General features: G+C 39.4%; 2 protein-coding genes across 10 annotated transcripts in view; one reads left to right on the top strand and one right to left on the bottom strand.

Annotated features, from left to right (window-relative positions):
* CPNE3 (copine 3) overlaps positions 1-9,300 on the top strand; it is a 31,364-nt gene extending 22,064 nt beyond the window's left edge. For 8 of the 9 annotated variants that reach the window (XM_075141553.1, XM_075141550.1, XM_075141549.1 and 5 more), the window contains 6 exons: positions 839-972; positions 1,425-1,479; positions 1,581-1,632; positions 2,290-2,423; positions 4,548-4,784; positions 6,230-9,300. In XM_075141553.1, the coding sequence (XP_074997654.1) occupies positions 839-972; positions 1,425-1,479; positions 1,581-1,632; positions 2,290-2,423; positions 4,548-4,784; positions 6,230-6,340 (723 nt within the window). In that variant the 3' untranslated portion in view covers positions 6,341-9,300. Of the gene's footprint in view, positions 1-838; positions 973-1,424; positions 1,480-1,580; positions 1,633-2,289; positions 2,424-4,547; positions 4,785-5,967; positions 6,204-6,229 lie in introns of those variants that run through there. The other variant, XM_075141557.1, reaches the window with a different exon arrangement.
* Positions 9,301-13,059: 3,759 nt separating this feature from the next.
* CNGB3 (cyclic nucleotide gated channel subunit beta 3) overlaps positions 13,060-18,001 on the bottom strand; it is a 74,583-nt gene continuing 69,641 nt past the window's right edge. The window contains exons 16-18 of the mRNA XM_075141547.1: positions 17,650-17,796; positions 14,461-14,641; positions 13,060-13,293 (exon numbers count right to left, since the gene is read on the bottom strand). Of these exons, the coding sequence (XP_074997648.1) occupies positions 13,060-13,293; positions 14,461-14,641; positions 17,650-17,796 (562 nt within the window). The remainder of the gene's footprint in view (positions 13,294-14,460; positions 14,642-17,649; positions 17,797-18,001) is intronic.

The raw sequence follows: 18,001 nt of genomic DNA, 5'->3' as shown, positions 1-18,001 counted from the left end.
CCTGTGCTCTTCATTTGATTATTGTTGTTTTTTTCTTTTTTGTTCTGTACATGGAGGGGGGAAGCCATTTTGCCAGAGTCCATCTAGTCTGTTTAGAAAAATTATTTTCTTTACTCATGGCACAAAGTTCTGAACCTGTAGTTACGTTTGTTAGGAACTAGCTGAGCTGTGTGGATGGAGACCAAGGAGAAATTTACAGTTCTCTGATTTACTTCAAGTTTCGTTTTCATAAGGAAATTCCTCTGACCAAAGATTTTGCCCTTGATGGTGGTTTTCAAGGCCCTTTGCTTAATGAAAGCAACATACAGAAGCCATCATATGGGTTAGAACCCTTAAGTTATGTCGTTCACGAACCAAATGCAGCACAAGTAACAGTAAGATGTCTTCACCCTGGTAATATGCCTCATCACCGAAGCAGAGAAGACCCATTGAGGTCAGAGAAAGAACTATCTCTAGGCTTCTGTGGTGTCTGGTTAGTCGTACTTCTGAGAGGAAAAATGTGTATGGCAAGATACAGGATGAAATTAATTTAACAATTAATTAATTGAAGAGCTGCTGTGAATGGTAACTGAAAGTAAACACAGTGAAAACCTGACAGATGAAAGTCATTTCAGCCCTTCTGAGAGATGCAGAGCTTCTGCTGGTTTTGTAGTGGCGTTGTTTTGAGAGTGTTAATATTCCAAGAAACCTGCATCTAAGTATTGTGCCTGTTAGATTTGTAGATGTTCTGGTAACTACTGCTTACAACTCTTCCACGATTTTCACTTTGGCTTTGCCAGAGATAAGAAACGTAATTTTACCTCTAACAGCAATTTGATATAAATATTGCATTTGACAGGTGGGGATAGATTTTACAGGCTCCAATGGAGACCCTCGCTCTCCAGACTCTCTGCATTACCTCAGCCCTAATGGAGTTAATGAATACCTAACAGCCATTTGGTCTGTAGGAATGGTCGTTCAGGATTATGATACGTAAGTTTTAGATTTTTATTTAAATGATTTTTTAAATATGGATAGATTTTTGTGGTAGTGTCTTAAACCAGTGTTGAAGATGCCAGCAGATATATCGGAATGAAACTTCTGAGCTGAAACGTAGAGCTAAAAAGACTTGAGAATCACTGCACAATCCCATAATCACAAGCAGAAGCTTGTGTTTACAGCAGACAAGCAAGGCTTTTCATCTGTGATGTAGAGAGTAGCATTAATTTAAATAAATGCTTGCATTCTTGCCAGTTTGGTGTTAAAGACTGGTTTTGGTCCTAGAAACAATTACAGGGGGGAACTTCCATTTAATTTTGCCTCTTAATGCTTAATAAACAGCATTTTTAATGATCAAAAGCAGCACTGATTAGCTAAAGTTACTGAACTATGACAGCTGTTAAAGGAAGGCACTCACTTCATTTTCTTTAAAATTGCTTTTTTAGAGATAAGATGTTTCCAGCCTTTGGATTTGGTGCACAAATTCCTCCTTCCTTTCAGGTAATGGAATATGTACACGCACTACACAAGACAACTAAAAGCACTTACTTCAGGAGGAGATTGTATATACAGTCCTGACTATGTCTTTTGTGTACTGACAGGTGTCACATGAGTTCCCATTAAATTTTAACCCATCAAACCCATTCTGTAATGGTAAGTCTGAGAAAGTAACATCAGACCTAGAGAATAAAATGCCTGAGGTGAAGGGATAAAAGCACTTGAAAGGTGAACTGTGAAGCATGTTGCTCTAATTAAATAATGAGTTTAGTTGTGTAGCAGGAAACAATTTTATAACTGTTTTGTTAGCTATTAGAAATAGCATTTGGTCTGTCTTCTGTAATGATTTGTGAAAGAAGTGTTTTAAACAGCTAGGGCACAGTACAGGTAAGGTGGAAACAGTTCTCATATTGTCAAACCACTTCATTCTACTTCACTGCTGGTGTAGAGTTGTCTGGTTTGAGTATGATGCTGCTAGTGCCTGTTCAAGATGGCCTCTCTGATCACACTAGTAATTACCACAAGCTGCCAGGCGAAGAGAACTGTTGTAATTCAGTTACACGCCTTTGAGCATACAGTATTTGCCTTTCTATTCACGTAAAGCCAAGCATGTTAAATATGTGCGTTAAGCATTGGTCAAGCTGAAGGCCCCCATTGCTCATGAATAATTTATTTTTTTCATCATGGTTAGTTTTAAATCTTTGCATCATCATTTTAAATAACTGATATATACAGTGTTTTAGGAAGATTGAGTGCTTCAAAATATCCTAATTCTAATACAAAAAACCTAATAGTTCTATTTGTGTCCTTTAGGAATCCAAGGGATTGTTGATGCATATCGGGCTTGTCTTCCTCAAGTGAAGTTATATGGGCCAACAAATTTTTCTCCAATTATAAATCACGTGGCAAGATTTGCTGCTGCAGCTACACAACAGCAAACAGCATCTGTAAGTTCTTATGGTATTGTGTTGTATTTTTCTTACTTTTTTCTTTCCCTTCTAGTTTATAAATACTGTTTTTCTCTTTTAAGCTTGTAAGTGTACTTGTTTCGACAGCTGGCCATTTACCTTGTGAATTGGTGTTTGGTACCCTTAAAACAAGATAAAAGCCAACTTTGCAGGTTGTACACAACAATTCTCTCCGAAATTAACTAAGTAAACTCTTCAGAGTTGAAATACCAACTTAAAAATACATGGCACCTTTATGATATCTTCTGGTCAAAGCTCTTGCAGCGTTATACACGTGTTAAAGTCTAATTTAAGCCTTTGCATATAGGAAAGTGATTTAACCTCAGCTGAGAAAAATCAACTAGACCTTGTTTCATATCAGATAGCTGAGAGAGAGAATTAAGTAAGGTAATGAAGAAATGGAGGATATAGCTCCTGACACCTAGGTACCAACATAGATAATTAACTGTCCTTACTCTAAAGCTTTTAGGTGCTGTATGTGCTGTGCCCTCCTCCCTATTAAAATTGTATGTGTGTTGTTGACCATATTAAGAAATAGGAAGTCTGAAGAGCAAGTCTTGAGTATTGAATCATTTAGATAATAAACCACGCAAGTTCAGCAAATCTGAGGCCATGTATATCCTTAATCATTGATGATTGCAAATACTGGTATCTCAGATGTCATGTAAAATCAGAAAATAAGATTAGCTATTTTTGCATATAAAAGTATCTGTGGAAACCAATTTGGAAAAGAGTTATGGATTTTCATATGCCAAGAGGTTTATAAGGTTTTGCCTTGGTAGTCTTTCAGTAGTAACTGTCATCAATATTTATATATTAGGAAAGTAGCAAAACCTTTTGTACTTTTTTTTCCCAAGTGCAATATGCCTAGGAAGAGATTTATTTTTTCTGCCTGAAAGGATGTATTGAAGAAATTTTGCTGCCTTGCCATTTAATGCATATTGTGGATATTTTGGGCTGGGTTTTGGTTTTGAGGTTGTTTTTTTTTCCAGTAGGGAAAAGGCAGGGGAGGGTGGGGAAGTATAAGAAGAGAGAAATAAATCCAATGCAATGTGCTGTCATGCTGCTGGTCATAGCCTTCTTTGATCATGGTTGCTTTGTAGACATTTTTGCTGGAGTGGGGAATGGAGTGATGGGAAGCAATGAGAAAACATGATACTTGAACACAGGAGATAAGGGGAAACCAATTATTTTGGAGGCAGATAAGGGAAGATGGGAAGCAAAGTACTGAAGAGGAAGACTTAAGAATACTGGGAGTACCTTTGGAATTTGAATTTGTGCTGCCCAGTAATCGTCTGAAATGGACCAAGTGAGAGAAAACCAGAAGTTCAAGAAGTGTTTGGTAGCTTCTGAGCTTTGTACTTCTAGCTTGTTCTTGATACTTTAATCCAGAACAGAGGCTAAGATGCCAACTTTTAGAGGCCCTGGCAGTATAGTGGAAGCGACTCAAGAGGTACTTGAACAAATTTCCGAAGCACTGCAAGGTGGTCTCAGATGCCTTGGTAATTAACTTAATAAAGCAGCTAGAAAACATGATTAAAAGAATTTGAAAATGGGCATGCTGTTTTTCAGCTCAAAAAGATGTGTTTTAATCTATATTTAGGATTTTAGGGATACACTGAAAAAATGAAGGCCTGTTCCATTACCTTTGGTAGCACTCTTTTGTTCATCTGTTCTTAACTGAATGAAGCGAAGGGTAGCATTTCATCGATAGACGAGAAAGGAAACAAATACAAGTTTTGCAGGTGTCCAAAACCTCAACAAACTGCCTTCTATCCCCGGGCAAATGCTTGGAAGATAGGTTAACTGTTGGTTGGTCTGGGGATTTTGGAGAGGAGAAGGGTGATACCATTGGGTTTTTGGGACGTGGCTGTTTAAAGATTACTTCTTTTAAAAGACTGATCACGTTGTCCTTATAAATTTCTTCAGACTGTACAGATGAAGCCTGACCACAATTTCGATGTTTGATTGTAAAATTCAGTGAGTGCATTGAACGTGCTCAAAGTGACAACAGTATGTAGTCTGTATGTGCATTTTTCTAAGTGTACATGCCTATATTTTTTCTATTTCTTTGTCATAACACAGTGTTTATTGATTTGACAGCAATACTTTATACTTCTGATCATAACGGATGGCGTGATAACAGACCTTGATCAAACTCGAACTGCCATAGTTAATGCTTCGAAATTGCCCATGTCCATTATCATTGTTGGTGTTGGAGGAGCAGACTTTGACGCTATGGAGTTTCTTGATGGTGACAATGGAGTTCTTAGGTCCTCGTCAGGAGAACCAGCTGTCAGAGACATTGTCCAGTTTGTGCCGTTCAGGAAGTTCCAAAATGTAAGTAATCTTAATGGTGTGCTTAGTAAACATTGTAGAGGTATGATGGGTTTGCTAGGATATTCTACGTATAGTCCTAAGCTTTTGCAGTGTCTCTAAGATGAACTCTGAAGTCTGAGATAAGTCTTTATCAAATGCTAAAAAAAAAAAAGGACAGAAGGCTTCAGCATCTGTAGAATTTCCATTAGGTGACCTGATCCATGTTTAAAAAGACTCATTTCTGGTTTGAACACTGCATTTCTGACAAGTTGCTGCAGGGGAACGACCTTTGTAAATCTCCCTCAGACTTGATTAAACAAATGGATGTGTTTTTCATTTGGGAGGAAGAACTTACTGTGATTTTGTTCTTATGGAAAAGTGTTTTTTTATTGTGGATGCCCACTTGTAAATGTGAATTAGTCTCACATTTTAGTGCAGTGTTAAAATTCAAGACTAAATCAGGGAGGTCATAATCAGTAGAAATTGTGTGGGCGCAATAGTGGTGATAGTTTTCATTTTCATTAAAGCAAATATGCCAAAAAAATAGGTGGTGAAAGAATGGAGTCCTGATTTTTTGCTATAGAACCCAATGAGATATGCACAGGCTAATATAGCCCAGCTTTTAAATGTGTTATTGCTGGAAAAAAGTTGATTTAAAAAAAAAAACACACCAAAATTTCCTCAGGATGGAGAAGATAAGATCAATATTTTTATTTCCATCCTGATATGTTCTACTTTTGTTTTGTTTTTTAATATTAACCCTGTTAATAATATTCCCTATACCTCCTTATTTTGTCTTTGTATTTTTATTTTTACTTTTGATACAAGTTCTTTGTTTAATCTCAGAGCAAGTCAGGCAAATGGAAAGGGGAAAGAGAGCAAAGTCAATATAGAATATGCATACTGAATAATGCACTTGGATTTAAATTAACTAGGGTCAATATTCAGTATATAATTATATATTCAAATGCTTTCAGTTTCTAGAAAAAGGGGTGCTTTTTTTTCCCGTGGATACTTATCTTACAGTAAAAACTATCTCTAGAAGAGCTGCTCTGCAGCAATACAGTTACTGTGGATGGCGCTTGGTGCAAAAGGTTGCAGTTGATTAGACAAGCCCCTGAAGGGTCATCTTAAGCAGATAGTGGAAGCGTGTTTACATGGCTGAAGTTTGCACTGTGCGTGTGTGTATTTCATATGACAAAAGGTATCTTCAGGCACGGCAGCCCTTTGTGCACCCAGCTCCTGTTACTTCAGTGGAACAAGGCAGCCAGCTGGTTCCTGGTAATGGGAGAGAGAAGGTAAAGATGTCAGGGAGTCTTCCATCTGTCCCACAAGGGCGTCGTGTAAAGTCCTCTGTAAAATGCCAGACTTTAAATTGGCCTAGTAGAGGAGATACTTATTATCTGTCTTAGGATCTCCTTTAACGATTGGTGGAAACTGAAACTTGGTGTTCTTTTTTTTATAAGTCTCCAAAAGAAGCTCTGGCACAGTGCGTCTTGGCAGAAGTCCCTCAGCAAGTGGTGAACTACTTCAGCACCTACAAACTGCAACCGCCTAAGAATCCTGCTGCAAAGTGAATGGGCTGAGCAGGGGAGCTGAGACTTTGTGCTTGCTTTACTTGCTGTATCTACAGACTTTGGTTCTCAAGATACTTCTGTATACATGTATATGCACACCTCTGTGTGGTAACATCTGTAACTTTTGCCTGCGAATCACTCTGCCAAGTGTGCCTTTTAAGGGCCAAAATTGTAATTGTGTTAATATTTGATGTTAATTGAAGAGATAGGGCTACATGGGTGCATTTTATTTTGAAAAGTAAGAGTGGAAAAAAAGAGGTTGAATATGCAGAGAGAAGGGGGGAGTGGCTGGAAGTGGAACAGCTGCCTGTTTCTTAAATACGGCCAGTGGGAGCGTTCAGTTACTTTTGTGGGGATCAGCACCGAGGACTGTAGCTTCTCAGTGATCACATGAAAAAGAAGGTATATCCCCACCAAGCAGATTAAAGTCATATGTGCTTCAACGAATTTAGAATACTTCAGGCTTCTGTGTCTAAGCCACCATAACAAAATTTTGTCACAGGAGTTTCATGATTAGATGAGTGCCGGAACAGAGTGTAAAGGCCCTCCTTGCACGCCTACTTCAGATTTGCCACTTCAGTGCCTTTGGCCAATGCCTGGGATTCAGGACTGTGTGAACATGAGCCAAACAAGTCATTAAATTATATATTCTTTTATAGTATGCAGTCTCTTAAGGTAGTACAGGAATAACTAGGGTGAATCAAGGTAAACCTCTGACATCTCAAAAGAATACTTACTATTCGCCTTTGAGGCTACTACTGTAAAGGCTGTAAGATGTGTTTCAGTGTGTACTGGGCTGGAAAAAGGGAACTCCAGATTTTATTTTGGTTGGGGTCTTGTTTTGTTTTGTTTTTCTGTAAAATAGTCATGACTATTGATCTTTTAAAGGACTTTTTGTGAAGTGGGAATTCACTTTTCAGTAAAAAAGTTTTTTCTGATTTATAACTGCATATTTCAAGCAAAGGCAGTTCTTGAAAGTGCTACTTAATTTATATTGGTTTTGTCATATTTTGAATCATGCTTCTTTTTCATGAGTTCACTAATGAAAAGTGCCTACAAAAAAACCAATCTTCCCTCTTCCCTCTCAGTAGGAAGATGTAAGAAAGTCTCTAAGCTCTAATCCTATAATCATATTGCATTTCTCTCTAGGGCAAACAATTTCTCATGTAGTTTCTTGGCTTGAGTTTTCTCTTCACCATTTACACCAAGTGTAAATCATGTTGTGTTTGTTTAGCGGACAGATGAAGCTTTCTTATCTCCCAGTTGCATACTGCTTGCTGCGGATCTCTTCTGATCCTGTCAGTGCCTGTAACGTAAGTGGATGTGAAGGTCTCGTTTATCACTTCCAAAATGCCCATCTTGAACATTAATTTTGGAGTTTCACATTTGAAGTGGTTTAGAGTTAAACATCCAACTGATCTGATTTTGGATGGTCTAGGTGTAACATGTAAGAACAGAATGGACTAACATTAAATTTAGCGTACTTGGGCACTCAAGATTGCACCAGTTCCTAGTGTGTGTGACTTTGTATGTGACTTTTTTTAGTTGCTGGAGCTGCTCTGTGTGGTGTGGGTTTTTTGTTTTTTCTTCCATACATGTATAATCCTGTCAAAAATCTGAATTCACATTAACATTGATAGATGAAAGATACATGTATTGAAATTGTCTTACACATCCTGTAAAACATACCAAATGTTTTGTACACAGTTGACTAGTTATCAATCATGGATGAATATGTTATTCTCCACTCCATTTTCCTTGGTGGAAGCAGGTCCTAAGTAGTTTCAGTAGTGGAATACTAAGAAAGAGATTTTGTTTCGTATTAAGCCAAGCTCTTTCTTTTTTGAAATCTAATTCATGTGTTTGTTTATATAAAAATCTACAGTCATCTTTTTGTCAGTGTAGTGCAAATGTGTTACTACTTTATATATAAATTATAATGAAGTATCATGCCAGATATGCAACACAAAAGATCAAGGAATTAGTTATAATGAACCTAAGTGACACTGCTGCAAATTGATATTGTATGGTTTTGGAACAGTAAACTGTTTCACAGCTACATGCTCCATGTACAGAGATAACTGGATGCAGTATTAATGGTTCGTCTAGGTTGATTGACGTGGATGAGTACTACTGATAGGAATACAGGATACTACTGAAGTTTCTGTGAGCTCTCTGCCAAACATATAATGCTACATCTGAGTTCTGTTACCATTTCTGTTTTAAGTTGCCATGGAAGCACATTTAAATGCATTTAAGTATGTTAAAAGGTATTATTATACTAAATATCTGCTGCATATAAAATACATAAACCCTTTTGTTTTGTCTGTATTCTATACATAAATTCTGAGTTTCTACAGTAGAGAATTCATTATCTCTTGTTGGAAAAGTGCCCCCATATTCCTCAAGCTTAGGGAGTTAAATAGCGTATCAGCGACACCTACTTCTCAATGTGCCCTATTCTGTGCAAAAGAAAAGTGTTTCAGACCTGACAGCAGCAAGAACCATTTTCTCGGTATAACTTTTCTTAGAGGTGTACAGCTAACAGCCTGCTGGAAAATTTGGGAACTTCCAAGTTAGGCTGAAGCAATATTCTGAGTCAAGGAATGCAGCAGATTGTGAGTCAGGGGGCAGGGGAGTTACTTTGTTGTTTTGCCATTTTTTGTTTGTTTATTTTTACATGTAAAAAACACCTTATTAGCTTGAGGGTGACAAAGCAAAATATTGTCAAAGTTTTGTAAAGCGAATGTGCTTGTAGGTTACTTGCACCACCTTGTGATAAAAATGATGTATAGCAGTCTTTATAATCAGATGCTTTTTGCCGTTTAATGGTCGTAATATATACATATGTACAGCAGAGAAATAACCTGTAACCAGAATTTTTTACTTTCCTATGTATTTCAGTTCTGATGAAGTTAACTGATTTACAATGCCTATGCATTAAAAATATAATTTCAGTATACTATTCTTCCGTTGTGCTTTTGTATTCAGCATTTCCTATGTAATGATAAATGCTGCTTTTGCAGTTCCTTTGATGAGTATTGCACAAGCTGAACAGCTCAGATTTATAACAAGTATTATCAGATGAGAGGAAAAATGTCTTTTCACTCAGTGGTTATGAATGTGCAGCATATATTTAATAAAGCATCTCATACTGGCTTTTAGCAAGAAGATATTCTGAAATTGGACAGTTTTAGCAGTGAGTGTTTCATGCCCTTTGCCATGTTAGCGTTCTCCCATGCATGCTATTTCATACAGTTATTACCAGGTTTTCCCAAACCTTTTTTCAGAACAGTATCTACATTTTAAGTAGAAAGGCATGGAGATTTGTTTATTTTTAGTTTTCAAATACATTGTCCTACTCCACCCTTCGGTTTTTTTACATTCAAGTCTAGTGGAGTCTGAGGTGTTTTATTGGGAAACTGAGAGTTACTAGAGACACAGTTGCAGCGGAGTGCGATGCCATACAGAACCTGAGTGAGCTTTGATGCTGGAAGTTGCATCTTCTAAGTCCTCTAGAGTAATTCACTCGACTTCTCCACCAATCAAGAATCCACAGAGTAGAATGAGTTCCTGAAAGGATTTCATACATCTTATATCTTGACCTCTCTTGTGTCATTCCTTTTGGTGAAAACCCTATACATAGTTTCCTATGGATTCCTGGACCCTTCCTGCCCCTACCCACCTCTAAAAATGGAGGAATTCTGGGAAGGGAAAAATAGTCCAACAAGAGAAAGGTAGGATGTCAGAGAAAAGCAGATGAATGTTAATTCTGTATGGCCATGATCTTCTGCAAACACTGACATGTCTCCTCTTTTGTTTTGGGTCTAAGGAACTCAAGAGCTGTGCATAACTTGGTAATTTTGCAAACAGAACTGACTGGCTTTCCCGCAATCCTGAGCTGTTAAGAGCTGTAGCAAAGCAGCAACTCGTGGGATGCTCTGTTGCTGCATGTAATGCTGGCTACTGCAGTCTCAGCCCTTACTTTGTAATATGTATCAGTGTGTGATTCGTGAACTTAAATATGCCAACAGTGAAAATGTTTGAAGTTACCTGGTAGCATTTGTGTACGTGGAAGGGGATCAGATCTTTTGCAATGAGAGTGAGCTTTACTCATTAATATAAAAATGTCAAAATATGGGGGGTTATGTTTTTCCCCCTTCCATAATTGTCATGGTTTAACCCCAGCTGGCAACTAAGCCCCACACAGCCGTTCGCTCACTCCCCCATGGTGGGAAGGGGGAGAGAATCAGAAGAGTAAAAGTGAAAAAACTCGTGGGTTGAGATAAAGACACTTTAATAGGTAAAGCAAAAGCCGCGCACGCAAGCAAAGCAAAACAAGGAATTCATTCACTGCTTCCCATGGGCAGGCCGGTGTTCAGCCATCTCCAGGAAAGCAGGGCTCCATCACGTGTAACCGTTACTTGGGAAGACAAAACACCATCACTCTGAATGTCCCTCTCTTCCTTCTTCTTCCCCCAGCTTTATACGCTGAGCATGACGTCATATGGTATGGAATATCCCTTTGGTCAGTTGAGGTCAGCTGTCCCAGCTGTGTCCCCTCTCAACTCCTTGTGCATCCCCAGCCTCCTCACTGGTGGGGTGGTGTGAGAAGCAGAAAAGGCCTTGACTCTGTGTAAGCACTGCTCAGCAGTAACGAAAACATCCCTGTGTTATCAACACTGTTTCCAGCACAAATCCAAAATATAGCCCCATACTAGCTACTGTGAAGAAAATTAACTCTACCCCAGCCTAAACCAGCACAGTAATGTTTTGACAACTCTCTCTCAAAAAAAAAGGTGTGAGAACCATATATTGTAGTGAATTCATAGATCATGATTATTCACAGAAGGCCTCATTTGTGAAGCAGTTCTGCAATATTTCTAATTCTGAGATTTTATTGAGACGTTCCTGGATGTGCAACAGATGAAAAATTCTTTATGATGCATCTTACCATTTTCTACCTCTGTTGTGACATCCTTTTTTCTTACATATCAAATAACAAGTAACATGCAAATAAAGATGGTTCTTCCCATGTAGCAGTTGAACCTTGACCTCACTGCTAACACAACAGAACTTTCTTTTTGAAAGAGACTTGGTTTTTGGTCATCTCAGAGAATATGTGAAATATACAACATATGGAATTAAATCATCTAGCTTTTACTCAGGGAAAGCTCCCACTGATTCTGGGTTGGGTTAGTTCTGCCAGCTTTGCCTGTGATTAGAGAAGTTCAAAGGCTTTAAAGAACAGGCCTACAGAATGCATAGCCCGCAGGATCATATATAGCCTGCAAAGTGAATTATTTAATTTTGGCGTGTTGCCTTCCTTGTTGGCTGGTCACCTGAGGATCTGTGAAGCCTGCCCTTATGATTTCTTGGCTTGGGCTCTGCATAATGGTTTTAGTTCTCAAAACTGTTCATCCAGTGGGGACTGAAAGTGGATAGGGAGAGAGAGGAGACACAAACCCGTAGAAGAGAAAAAAGTAATTGATAATTAAGCTTAAAACACAGCTTCAGCCTTTTGTTTAATACTGCATCCCTTCCTGTGATGAATTGATGCAGAAGGTTGACAGTGTGGGAGCTCCTTGTCAGACAGCTGTAGCCCTCTCAGCTGCGGTGCTGGTAAAGGATTTACTTTAGTTCACAGGTACGATGTAGCTCAGCCCCGGTAAGGCATGGGGCTCACTTTGCACCATCAATCAAGGTCTATGATGGAAGTGAGCAACTGGAGCATTGATTGAAAGTATGCACCACAGAGCCAGAAAGTGAGGATTCTGCTTTTTGTAAAGTAGTCTTTATTTTTGAAGTAGCCAGTTTAGACACCAAGATTCTTCAAAAAGTTAGTATCAACTGCTTGCTCTTCAGAGAGCATTATTAATGCCCAACCCCTTGAGAAGATCAAACGTGTAAATCGGCAGCCCAAAGTTAAAGGTCACCCCTGGGGTGGTGGGGGAATATCTAAGTCTTTGCCATGTTTATTCACCAGAGTCAAAGACAACTGGAGCAGATGCTTGTGCTTTCAAAAGACTGGCAATAATTCTGCAATCTGCTTCCCCGTTGTGTATTTTGTGATTTTATCTTTTGACAATGGTTGTGTTTTGTAGCCCTGACTCCCCAGCTGAAACATCCCAACACACAGCATCACAGCTTTCTGCACGGAGCCATGCTGGTCACAAAAGCAGGTCACTGATTAGAAGGATAAATGGAGGAGAGAGAAGGATCGAGAGAAATGTGAGGAACCTCAGCAACAGTAGGGCAGTAAGAAGAAAAAGGATAACTATGGGAAACCAGAAAAGAAAATAGAAAAGAATGCATGCAAAAATGAAGAGCAAACTGAGCAATAGGAACAGCAATAAGAAAGCGAGGATAAACAGGAGAGGGAAGAGGAAAAGCAGGAACAAGCCAGAGTAAGAGATAAGGGAGAGCATGGATCAAACAAGAAACAGGTGGTCCTGAAACATAGTATGAGCTCTAATTCCTATTAGAGGAAGAGAGAACCAGAAGTTCTCTCTTTAGGCTCAAGGTTAAGAGGTAAGTATATAAATAATTTGTCAAGTTGTCTCAGGAGAGGAGGAAGAAAAGAAGAGGAGCTGGGGTAGATTTTTCTCTTGACTATTCTATACTTTTAATCTTTTGTACCCAAAAGCAAAGTCACACTGGCCCTCTGAATTCAGCAAGACAATAGATGGGGCCGCAGCCCAAAGCACCATCTATTTCTTTTATTTCTCTTTAACTTCAACTTTAAGGATCTCTCCTTCTCCTGCTCTGGGGGATGGAGTCATAGTAATGATCAGAGACTCGTTGGTGGTTCCTCTGTGCATAACTGCAGGTGGTTTAGGCTTAGCGTCTGCATTCGGCTCTTCCTTTTGTGCAGGGGGTGCGGATGAGGCCATGGGCTCCACGGGTTTCTTCTCCTCTTGCTCAGGCTTATTCTCTGCTTCAGCTTGAGTTTCCTAGAAACAAGAAGTTAAATGTTTTCCAATGCTGCAGAAGAAATTCAGGAAGTAGCTCCATTCTGTATATGCAGTGGAAAGGCACAGCATGGATACTGTGATTAATGGTATACAACGTATGTAAAATTGTATTTAGATGCTGAAAATCAGTTTCTAAATGAAAAATGCAATTTCAGAATCTGACCATCAACATAAAACTTAGGAAAAGCTTGTGGATAGTGATAGTATCTGCTTCTTATTAATACAGCAGCATGAAACAGGCACATTTTGGGGCACAAAACCCTTCCTTAGGTCTTGCCTTCCTTTATGTACTTACACTAGTATAAAAAGAAAAAGTGTTATGTAAATCTTGACATATTGCCCAGTGCCCCAGTTCCTTGACCAAGCCTATTTGCTATTGAGTTCACAAATACACATTAAATTGAGCAATGTTTCTGTTCCAACCATACTGTTGTAGTCATTTGTGTAAGCAAAGTTCTTTAACTTAAAAAAACCCATAAAAACACTGCCAGTTCAGCTATAAAGACAGAAAAGAATTCTGCAACCTTTGGCTAAATATGTAGAACTAAGCAAGTTCTTATTAACATTTCTCAGAACAGAGTATAACATGGGAATTATTTTTCATCAACTAAAATAACAGTTTTCTCATAAGTGCAATATATTAGAGATTTAACCAGTTTTAGCTGTGTGGGCTAAACTTAAAATTTTGTCTTCAGAATTTGTGACAACCAAAAATCTGACTTTGAATTGGAAAGTTCACTGTGTGTTTGAGTCAGCTGGATCAGATTACTGTGTTAGGATATTTCTGTATTTACTGTTGTTTACATAAAATTAGAAGATCAGATGCCCTTAGGGTCTTTGTAAATTCTATTTTATCCTTACTTTCTTTGAGGATATCTGTTTGCTTGCTTTTTTCCTTTCTTTTTCTTTGCTTTTATTTTCTCTGCTCTGCATGGAGTCCAGGTCCAGGAAGATTTGAGCCAAATTTTAGAATTAGTGTTTACAGAGATTAGGTACAGTGATTATATCTCAGCTACTGGGAGTTTTTGCTGTTGATTGCAGTAAGGCTACATTTTCATCTACTCTGTTTGCCCAGGCCCTCCCAGTATCTTTTCTGTTTCCCTCTTCAGCTCCTGGAATTGTCTGCTCTATTTTCTGTGGCATTACCTGAATGTCTTGTTCTCTCTTCAGCTGCAGCAGCCTAGCAAGTCCTTGTTTTCCTTTACCTCCAAGGATAGCTTTAAACAATTTTGGAGTTTCCTGTTTTTGCCCAAACAGACTGGCCACGCCCTGTAGTTTTTGCGCTGGTGGTCCTGGAGCAGGTTTCCCCTTCTCCTTCAGCAGCACCCTGGAGACAGGAAGGAATGAGAACACGCAGCAGGGCTGTGAAACCGAGCAAAGTTCCTGCAAAGCTAAAATGTCACATTCATGGATGAAAATCTGGCAACTTTTCCAGCAAATTTTCTTTTGTCCCAGGTCCAGTGGCAAAAGCAAAGCTGGAAAGGATGAGAGTTTTACCCTAGGCTCTGGTAGAGTTGAGGCTACTGTTCTAATTTGGAGTGAGAATCATAGAATCCTTTAGATTGGAAAAGGCCGCACTCTTTCTATTGGCCTTCTTGGCCACCTGGGCACACTGCCGGCTCATGTTCAGCCGGCTGCCAACCAGCACCCCCAGGTCCTTTTCCTCTGGGCAGCTTTCCAGCCACTCTTCCCCAAGCCTGTAGCGTTGCCTGGGGTTGTTGTGGCTGAAGTGCAGAACCTGGCACTTGGCCTTGTTGAACCTCATGCAGTTGGCCTCAGCCCATCGATCCAGCCTGTCCAGGTCCCTCTGCAGAGCCTTCCTACCCTCCAGCAGATCAACACTCCCGCCCAGCTTGGTGTCATCTGCAAACTTACTGAGGGAGCACTCGATCCCCTCATCCAGATCATTGATAAGGATTTTGAACAAGGCTGGTCCCAAAACTGAGCCCTGGGGAACACCACTTGCGATGGGCCACCCAACTGGATTTAACTCCATTCACCAGAACTCTTTGGGCCCAGCCATCCAGCCAGTTTTTTACCCAGAGTGCGTCTGTCCAAGCCATGAGCAGCTCATTGCTTACCCATAACCTGGAGAATAAACAAACGCAGGCTCAAATTAAGGTGTCGCAAAGTGGATGAGAGTTTTATAAGGTGAGAAGTAGTGTGGAGGGGGATGGATGCCTCATACCTGAGGTGAAAGTCTCTTACCTGGCCTTATGGAGGCAAATCCAGAGAGCATTTAATGCTCAATTTGGAGTCCAGCTGATGCTTGTGGAAGTAATAGTTTACCAAACTAACTCAGCATGGCTCATCTCTCATAGGTCAGGTTAGACAGTGGTACTTATTTTTGGTCTTCTTCAGTAGAAGAAGATACCCTGAAGATATAAAAATTACTGCCAATCATGTGGCAGACTAGATTTTCACACCCTTCCATAGCTGTACTGATTTGCAACCATAACAACAAGAAGTGAGAATGAATGATGAGGGTAAAGATCAGATGACAGTTCTAAGTCAGATGGAACCAGTGAAAAGCAGAGGAGTCCCATGCTTTCAATTTCTATTAGGTTACTGTAGAGTTTTCAAGGAAACTTTTCTGTTCTTTCAAAGGATCTGACTTAAGGCTTTTTATAAACAAGGACTATACTTGCAGTCTGAAGTACAGTAAATCACATAATACTATAATTTTCTCCAGCATCTTGTACTTTGTAATTTTGGGAATTTCAGAAGTGAAGATTTTACTTTTTTTAAGTTTTGTTGTCATGAATTTTAAAAGTACACTTCAGCAGCTTGCGTGGTTTATTATGTAAAGACCATACAGTGGTTATCAGGCAGGTGATAATAGAACAAATTTCTTGTTTGAATAACTCCTTTGAGTTTATTTCAAGGAGCCCTTTAAAGATGTGGGATGACCAATGCAATCCTACAGAGAACTCTAATGTAAACCTTCCAGGACAGAGCAACTGATAACTTGATTCCGAAACTGAACATAACGGCAATCTTTATCAAAACAATGCACGAATCTCCTGTTGGTGCCTAGTTTTTCTAGAGACATGGTTGGACATACATAGAGCACAGGATTTTTGGAAGAATTAGTGGATGCCTAGGCAGGTGAGCAGAATACACGGCCTCCAGCACAGGGCAGGTACTGCATATCTTTAAAATTAAACATGATGTCCTGTATCTAGGCTGATATCTAGAGAGGGCTTTGGGCCCAAATGGGAGTGCAGATATGAAGGATGGATCATTATTATCCATCTATCTGGAGGAAGCTGAATTTAATGGGTTGGCAGGATATGATTAGGGTGGGCAAGAAAGCAGAAGAAAGTAGTGTAGGACAGAGAGACAGGAATAACAAGTAACTATGGTCATACAACTGTTTAGAAAGAAGCTGGAGAAAAGTCAGGAAGGATAAATGCTTGTTCCTCAGCGACGTGATGATTCTCAAGATACTGTCATTTGTCAACCAGGGCTGTTGAAACATGCTGAATGCAACCATCTGCTCGCACTTCCCTAAACAAAGTGTCACTCCTGTGCTATGTTTAGTCTTCTCTGGTGGATTTCAAGTCTGGGACCAATCTTCCAACCTTTGATAGCAATGCAAGGCAACAGCTGAGAGCAATAAGAGTGCTGAAGCATACTAATAACGACAAACTATTGGATGTATTTGGATCTTTTACAAGGTAGCAAGGTACTCATTTTGTCATAATTTTGTGACAAAATCTGACAAAATTTTGCCCTTTCAAAGCTGGGGAAATGGTGATCCTAGCAAGCTATGGCCAAAGCAAGATGAAAAGCAGTTTGGGTTTGAAATCCCATTTCAGAATCCTTTTGAACAAAATGCACACCTCTCTAATCTGTGTACTTCCATCTTGTCGGGCCTCACTTTAAATCCACTCCTAACTACTGCTTAAGGTTTTGGAAATGGATACAAGTCTGTGGGTACCTTGAAGCGTATCTCTGTAGAATTAATTGTGAGTGTTTGGTTGCATCTTTGAAAACTTACTTCTTAACTGACATCTATCCTGCAGTTTCTTTCTTGACTACTTATGGAGTCCTGATATGCATCTGTATCTCCTATTTGTTTTGTTACCTTAAATACAATGGAGAAGACAACTACATTCAGGACTTCATTCTACTTACCACACTTCCGTGACCCTTGGAATCCCTGCCAAGACCATGACTTCCACTAGATACTAACAGGCAAATCTGACCTTTAAATACAAATGTGTTTACATCTGCTACTCTTCCAAGAAAGGAATGCAAATCTGCCTAGAAGCCACAACTCTCCATTCCGCAGCTAAATAATGTGATTTAAAAACTGTTATTAGGACATACTTTGCTTTCTTCATGAGAAGTTTTTCTGAGTCAGGATAGTGCACCAAGATTTCATTGAGTGTTTTCTTGTCCAGAATGAAAAGGTTGGCAAAACCATGAGCCACCACGTTGGCAGTCCTTCGATTTCCTCCACCTGCAGCTAATAGGCTGGAATGAAAATAAACATCATCAGTCACATCGTTATTTGCCCTAGTGAGGAATCTCTTTGCTGGTGGTTCTCCGTTAAAGTCATTTTAAAGCTCACTCACATACTCAACTGTTCTATCTGATGTTCTGTAAAGTCCCTTTGCAGTTGGGATTAGAAACATTTTCTTGCCTCAGGAAGGCAAATTGTCACGACTAGTCATGCATA

Source organism: Calonectris borealis, chromosome 2 (assembly GCF_964195595.1).
Source record: "Calonectris borealis chromosome 2, bCalBor7.hap1.2, whole genome shotgun sequence".
NCBI lineage: Eukaryota > Metazoa > Chordata > Aves > Procellariiformes > Procellariidae > Calonectris > Calonectris borealis.
This window is presented reverse-complemented; position numbering and strand designations above follow the sequence as displayed.